The 7,563-nt window shown below is 52.4% G+C and overlaps 1 protein-coding gene across 3 annotated transcripts in view; it reads right to left on the reverse strand.

Annotated features, from left to right (window-relative positions):
* Positions 1-439: 439 nt before the first annotated feature.
* Positions 440-7,563, reverse strand: part of Krt14 (keratin 14) — a 61,879-nt gene continuing 54,755 nt past the window's right edge. Inside the window, exons 1-8 of one of the 3 annotated variants that reach the window (XM_028780389.1) lie at positions 4,157-4,678; positions 2,867-2,949; positions 2,194-2,350; positions 1,884-2,045; positions 1,675-1,800; positions 1,358-1,578; positions 1,201-1,265; positions 440-687 (exon numbers count right to left, since the gene is read on the reverse strand). In XM_028780389.1, coding sequence (XP_028636222.1) covers positions 590-687; positions 1,201-1,265; positions 1,358-1,578; positions 1,675-1,800; positions 1,884-2,045; positions 2,194-2,350; positions 2,867-2,949; positions 4,157-4,678 — 1,434 coding nt within the window. In that variant the 3' untranslated portion in view covers positions 440-589. Of the gene's footprint in view, positions 708-1,200; positions 1,266-1,357; positions 1,579-1,674; positions 1,801-1,883; positions 2,046-2,193; positions 2,351-2,866; positions 2,950-4,156 lie in introns of those variants that run through there. The other 2 variants (XM_028780391.1, XM_028780392.1) reach the window with 2 other exon arrangements.

The raw sequence follows: 7,563 nt of genomic DNA on the forward strand, positions 1-7,563 counted from the left end.
TTGATAACCTGAATTCAACACCCCAACCCCACAGTGGAGGAAAAGGATCAACTCTCCAAAGTTGTCCTCTGATCTCCACATACGCATACACCCACACACATATATCATGTACACACAACAACAGTAATAATTTTTATTTTTAAAGAATCCTTCACCTAGCACACTGCTTGACACCTGAAAGCACTCCATCTCTGGTGAATGTATGGACAAACAAATAAATGAGGAACTACACCTCTGTCCTAAGAGATTCCATGACCTGGTGCACAGTTACCTATATCTTCTGAGGTGGTGAAACCTGACCTGGGACCTGAGCCACGCCCTCCACCAGGCCCTTTCTCCCAGTCCCAGAGGCCAGAGCCAGGTGCTCTTCTGTGCTCCAGAGCAACACTTCCCACATTCCTCCCACCCCAACTCCTGACAATGACCAGGGAGACAGTGGTTGTGCAACTCAGAAAAAGAAGCTTTATTGCTTGCCAAGAAGGACAAGGGTCAAGTAAAGGGTGAAGCATGTAGGGACAATAGTGGAGCTCTTCCAGCAGTATCTGTGTCCACACAGGAGCCTCCTAAGCCTGAGCAGTACGTAGCAGCCTTAGTTCTTGGTGCGCAGGACCTGCTCGTGGGTGGAGACCACCTTGCCGTCGTGCACATCCATGACCTTGGTACGGATCTGGCGGTTGGTGGAGGTCACTGGAGAAGGAGAGAGAAGAGGCATTAGTGAGGTGGACAGATGGAGTGTTCTAAATCAGAGAAAGAAGCCAAGAAGCTGAGGAGTAAGCTGTCTCCTGCTGTCCTCTGTCCAGTTTGCCACCTCACTCCCTGCCGCCTCATGTCCAGTCTGCGTCCTCAGACTGAAGCACTCAACTGGCGCTGTCCAACAAGACCGCTCCAAAGGCATTAGAAGGTTCAACTAAACCCAAGCACTTCAAAGTAGAGGAAGGATGTAGGGTGCTCTCCGTGGTGCTGATTTTCATCACCTTGAACTCTACCCAAACACCCATTGGAGGAACAAGGTTAAGGTAGCCAGTCCTAGCTCTGAGGTGAGTTAGAAAGTGTTTTTTTCTGAAGGGACTCACAGAGGATATTGAGTAAGAACACCTAGCTTAATCCCCAAGAAAATTCTAATCTAGCTCGTAGATCTGCTGAAAGATCTGAAGGTATTCCCAGGCCCAGGTTTGATGTGGAGGTTTGACGGAGTCTTACCATCTCTGGACGATTGAGAGCCAGAGGAGAATTGAGACGATGAGGAGAATTGGGAAGATGAAAGGCTGCGAAAACAGAAAATGGCAGGACGATTAGACATATGGGGAACATTTGTGAAGGGAAGGAGCATGAACTAAAGGGTAGGCCAGGCACTCACTGGGCATCCTCGCCCTCCAGCAGACGGCGGTAGGTGGCGATCTCCTGCTCCAGCCGTGTCTTCACATCCAGCAGGATCTTGTACTCCTGATTCTGCTGCTCCATCTCACAGCGCAGCTGAGCCAGCTGCTCCTCCACACTGCTGATCATCTCCTGGATCTGGGCCAGCTGCATGCAGTAACGACCTTTGGTCTCCTCCAGGTTATTCTCCAGGGATGCTTTCTGTGAAGAAGAGAAATAAGGAATGGATCACTGAGAATGGCCATGCCCCTGCGGTAAGTCCAAGGCCAACCTTTATGTGCATAACAGCATCCCTACCATGCTGAGCTGGGACTGCAGCTCAATCTCCAGGTTCTGCATGGTGCGCCGGAGCTCAGAGATCTCGCTCTTGCCGCTCTGCACCAGCTCGCTGTTGGTGGCTACCTCGCGGTTCAGCTCCTCGGTCTGTGAAAAAGAGAGCACCATTCACACCAGAAAGCCCTGGAAGGCAGGTACTCTGCATTCCTTCCTCGCCAAATGACACCCACCTTAGTGAAGAACCATTCCTCGGCATCCTTGCGGTTCTTCTCCGCCATCTTCTCGTACTGATCACGCATCTCATTCAGGATGCGGCTCAGGTCCACACCAGGTGCCGCATCCATCTCCACATTGACATCTCCACCCACCTGGCCTCTCATGGAGGCCATTTCCTGCAGAGACAGAAATGTCCCATAGTTCAAGAGCCACATGGCTGACAGGGTTTTCCAGCAAGAGGTGATTCCAACCTGAACACCATCCGCTATTCTGTTGCTTCTCTCCGTCCACCTTCTTAATCTAGCTTTTCCACTTAGCTCTCACCTCCTCATGGTTCTTCTTCAGGTAGGCCAGCTCCTCCTTCAGGCTCTCGATCTGCATCTCCAGGTCAGCTCTGGCCAGGGTCAGCTCATCCAGCACCCGGCGCAGGCCATTGGTGTCAGCCTCCACGCTCAGGCGCAGGCTCTGCTCCGTCTCAAACCTGGAATGATTCAAGAGAAAAGGAATGAACTATCCATCCCAGCCACACTGGAAGCTTTGTTCTCTTCCTTTACACATGATTCCCAGAGTTGGCACCCGGGATGTTGTGGAGAGACAGTGCTTGTTGGTTGTTTAAGTCTGAACATTCCTAGGGTCCAGAGAATAAGGAAATTCACCCTTAGTCATGTGCCTGAAAGAGGCACTTCCAGCTTCAGCCAGCCAATAAGGCTCAAGGCCTCCAAATATGACCACCTACTGAAGTTTAGGGATAGGTGGGAGAAGTGTGGAGCACCTCTCCCTAATGTGATGGCTTTCACACCTGGCTGTGGATAAGAATCTCCTAGATAACCGGTTACAAATAACTGAACCCAGCTCGAAGGGTGGAGTCTAACAGTCTTATATTTTTACAAGTACCGCAGGGGGTTCTCCCAGCTCAAACCAACCCTGGTTAGAAAGTACTGATCCAAGATGCCCCACCCTACACGCTGGAGGCTCTGAACCAACACCGAAAACTCACTTGGTGCGGAAGTCATCAGCAGCCAGCCGGGCATTGTCGATCTGCAGAAGAACATTGGCGTTGTCCACAGTGGCTGCCAGGATCTGTAGAACAGAAAAGCCGTGGGTCATCGGTTAGACAGATATCTGTAGGTAGATGTCACTGCAGCCTGCACTGGCCTTCCTTTCTTGCTCTTGCTTGAATCCTGTTCTTCTCATTTCCTGAGCCTTTGTTTACCGCAGCAGCCTGAGAGGCAACCCCACGCAGTCAGTTTCAACCCAGGATTTTGACTCCTACTCAACAGAAAAACTGCAAATAGGTCTGGTCCCAGGCTCAAAAGCCCCAAAATTCAGGTCTTATTGCTACCACTCACCTGTAAAAACTAAGGTGGGTCTTGGGGTTTTACAGTCCCACTAAGGCTCCCTACATATCTTCTGGATCCTCCCTTCGGTACAGAACAAACCTATCAGCCCTCTGCAGACACATGAATTCCTTTCTAAGCCCGTGGGGCATGAACCTCAGGTGGGACTTTCCCAGGAGACAAAACCCAACTTGCCCAGGGAATTAGAAAAGAGGAAACTGGAGTGGAGAAAAAAAAAAAAAAAAAAAAAAAAACCAGAAGAATCCCTGAACCAGGCTGGAGTTCCTGCCAGGGACTAGTCTAATTTCCATAACTTATGCAAGGCCCAGGAGCCAAGGAGGTTTAACAGGAGGAAGAAGAAGGACCCTAGAAGCATAGCCCCACCAGGATCCCTCTGGTTTGGTATAAATATACGGGACCATGATTAGTTGTGGGTGTGGATTTTTCTATGTCTGCCAGGCTATGGGAAGAGGCTATCTTGTGCAGAAGCTCATGGGCGGCGGCAGCCTCAGCCCAGACTAGCAAGCTAATGAGCGGTTTGGGTGTCTAGCTTGGTGGGTCCCATTACAGCCTCACTCCTCCCTTTTGCTGGAGAGATAACTGCCTCCTATAGCAGAAGGTGAGCCACCTGTGCTCTAGTCTCAGCTCCGTACCCCCTCTTGATCTTTAGCAAGTCTCAGCACTCTCAACACTTAAACTTCTTCCTCTGCAAACTGTTTAGGGCAGGAACCATTGGCTTCATGCAGGCTAAGGATCGGAGCTCATAAAAACACGTGGGAAAGCTAGGAAGCAACACCGACTTCTCACTGACCAGCCCCATTGGGGGATGTCTAGGGAGGGCCTCAGAGAGAGAGGTTTAGGACAATAGACTGTCCTTTCTAGGAGTCTAGAGATGATCTGAAGCCTTGGAGGAAACTGGAATGGCAAGTCCTGCTGTCCGTTTGACCCACCTTGCTCTTCAGGTCCTCGATGGTCTTGAAGTAGGGGGTGTAGTCTTTGATCTCAGTGGGCCGCTGCCTCTGGTACCAGTCACGGATCTTTACCTCCAGGTCACTGTTGGCCTCTTCCAGGGCACGCACCTTGTCCAGGTAGGAGGCCAAGCGGTCATTGAGGTTCTGCATGGTCACTTTCTCACTGCCCACCAGGAGCCCATCACCAAAACCGCCACCAAGACCACCACCAAGGCCACCACCAAATCCACTATTAAATCCAGCACCAAATCCACCACCAAATCCACCACCAAGTCCTCCACCAAAGCTGCTGCTGCTGAAGCCACCGCCATAGCCACCTCCAATCCCACAGGCTCCCCCAGAGGAGAAGCGAGAGGAGGAAACCGACATGCCCCCATAGGTGCTGGGAGCCCGGCAGGATCCTCCAGCCAGGACGGAGGAGATGCGGCTAGAGCCACCACCGATGCCACAGGAGCCCTTCATGGAGCTGGAGGAGGTGAACTGGCGGCTGCAGGTGGCCATGGCTTTGAGAGAGGTGAGCAAGTGAGTGAGTCGGCAGAGAGAAGAGAGAGCTGCTCAGGTGAATTAGAAAGGGAGGATTGTGCTTTATAGTCGTGAGGAGGGGGCGGGCCTGGCAGATTCCATTCCCCGTGGCTTTCATCACTCCCAGGCCAGCGCCAACTCCCGATCAGATCCCTCCTCTCCTCTGCCTCATCATGTCTGTCATATTTTACTGGAAACTCATTGTTTCAAGTGTTTTGGGCTTTCTCGTCCCGCCAGGCATGATTCATCAGGGGAGGGATGGGCCTTCAGGCTACGCTTTCCCATGAGGCCCTGAGAGCCACAGCCCTTAGGAACCCACACTCTGGGCTCTGGGCTCGACTAGGATGACAGAGTAGGGCCGTACCACACCATAAACTTGCTGACCTGTTAGTTCCATTAAATGGGTGGGAGAGTCCTTCATTACATGTGGAGAAAGACCACCAGAACAGGAGGATGGCACATAGCTGGAGGTACATCAGTGTGGCCACCCTCGGCACTACCTGCTAAGGACTGGTCAATCTGTCACATCCTCAGCCAGCCAAGTAGTTTAGACTCCAGGCAGCGCCCCCTTCCCAGCCCTGGGTACAGACCCTAATATCCACCACACCTCTACACACATATCTGTGCCACTAGCTATTAGGTCACCAAAGGTCTCACAGACACAGCCAGAGACACTGAGAAACAACACAGAGTCAGGTACTTCCCAGAGCCCTGATTCGCCCTTCTGAAAAATGGGAGCAAAGAGCACCCACCCATTGTTTCTACCGCAGAGAGCTCTGAGGGTCCAAAGGGACAATGATGTTAGATTGTTGTCAACTTTGTGTGGCAGGGAGTCTGGACAGAGGGTTAGAACTTATTTTGACCTCAAAGCAGGTAAGGGCACATGCCTGGAGCAAGCCTAGAGAGATTTGTTTGTTCGTTCGTTCGTTCGTTCGTTCGTTCGTTCGTTCGTTCGTTCGTTTGTTTGTTTGTTTCCAGCCTCAGATGTCCCCTCGGATGCCAAGACAGCTGAGATGGGAGGCAGAGGGCTGACTCAGACAGCCCACTCAGATCTCCCATGGAGCTCACCCAAGACACATATGGGGAGGAACACAGGCACCTGGGAATAAAGCGGGACTGAGCTAAGAGCATAGCCAACGTGGACAACAGGGTTTCTGACTCCTGAGACCTTGAGGACCAGGGGACAGCTCCAAGAACCCAGTTAATTCTGCTTTAGAGGTTTGTATATCAAGCTTCAGCTATCCCCAGAACACCCACTTCCTGTCCCACACACTCTCTGCCAGCCCCTGTGGACCCCTGCAGGCATGTTGGGAGGAATGTGGTCGTGTCTGGGACTGCTTGGCAGGTCCTATCTTCCCAGACAGGCCCCAACAGCCCCCGCTGAGGCTCCTGGACTGTTCTTGGTATCAACTGCTCCCAGAAAGGACGTAGCACCTTAGATAGCCAACCCCACCTGACCCTGACTGCCACCAAAGCAGAAATCAACACCCTCCCCACAACAGGGCTTAAAAGCTCAGAAGACAATGCTAAGATGTACTCTTGAGGCTGACAGCTCCCCCAAATCTGCCTCTCTAAGGACTAGCAAGGATATGAGTAACCTTGGGCCCCACCCGGCTCCACCTACCCCTGACAGACACTTCTAATCTCCTTCCAGAGAATATCCTCCCCAACCCTGGCCCAGCCCTGCAATTTCCCCAGCACTAGGCAGAGGGGATTTGGGTTGAGGGAGAGACTTCTGTTAGAAACTATATTCTACTGGGTAAGGTAAGAGGTGGGGGTATCCTTCCTGGAGAAAAAGACAGCATCCAGGGAGATCCACAGACAGGGGCAGAGTGAAGAGTCCAACTCCAGCTTCTTTAGTGACCTAACACCCTGAACCAAAAAAAAGTTCTGCTTCCTGTCAGTCAGTGGAATTCCAAGGAGCCTTCTTTCCAGTGTTCCTCCTCCACTACCCTACCTCTCCCCCTCCTCCTCTTTCCCTACCCTCTACTCCTCCAGTCTCTCATCCCTCTGCTCCTCCTCCTTCTTCTTCTCTGATCCTACTCCTTACCCTGCTTTTCTTCCTCCTCTCCTCCCTGCCCCTTCACCTTATCCAAGGAGAACACAAAGATGGTAGGAAATGCATGTCAGGTAAACACACACAGGCTAAAGGGGAGACCCTTGCCAGCACTCCCCACCAGAGACCGACATTCCAGCCTCCATGGCCAAGGAACTGCCAAAGGCCCAGCCTGTTGGGAAATGGGGACAAGGCAGCACACTCCTATCCCCATGGTGGGGACGATGAGTATTTTCAAGGCATGCCGTCTCTGGTGCAGCAAAGACTAAGGGGTCAGAATGGGCATCAAATAGGCATCTCTGTCTGCTGGGACCTGGCACACCCCTACCGCCTGTAAGCGTGTTTTATGTGAGCACCAGATATCCCTCTCTCCCTTCCACCTGCCCAGGAACAGGGAGGAAAGGAGGGGCCTGGGCAGCCAGCACTCTGTGGTTAGTGAGTCTCCTACACCTCCCTGCGGTGGGAAGACCTATGCCAACCCAAACAGGTAAAGGGACTGGGCTAGGCAGCCCCTACACAGCCTCATTGTGTGCTGAGGTCTGGGTGGAGCTAAGAAGTTGCATCCTTGGGGAGGAGGAGCCAGGGCTGAGGAGAGAGACACACAGCCTTGGTGTAAAAGCTCACAGGCTAGTGGGAGAGACTGGAAGAGACTGTCCTTGCCTTTGGGGAGAAGAAAGAAAGAGAGGGGGGAGGCAGAGAGGGATGGGGAGAGAGGGAGGGAAAGAGACAGCATCCAGGGAGATCCACAGGGGGAGGGGTGGGAGAGGGAGGAGAGAGGAGAGGGGAGAGGGGAAGAGGGGAAGAGAGG

This window comes from Grammomys surdaster, unplaced genomic scaffold (genome assembly GCF_004785775.1).
Source record: "Grammomys surdaster isolate TR1022 unplaced genomic scaffold, NIH_TR_1.0 371, whole genome shotgun sequence".
Classification (NCBI taxonomy): domain Eukaryota; kingdom Metazoa; phylum Chordata; class Mammalia; order Rodentia; family Muridae; genus Grammomys; species Grammomys surdaster.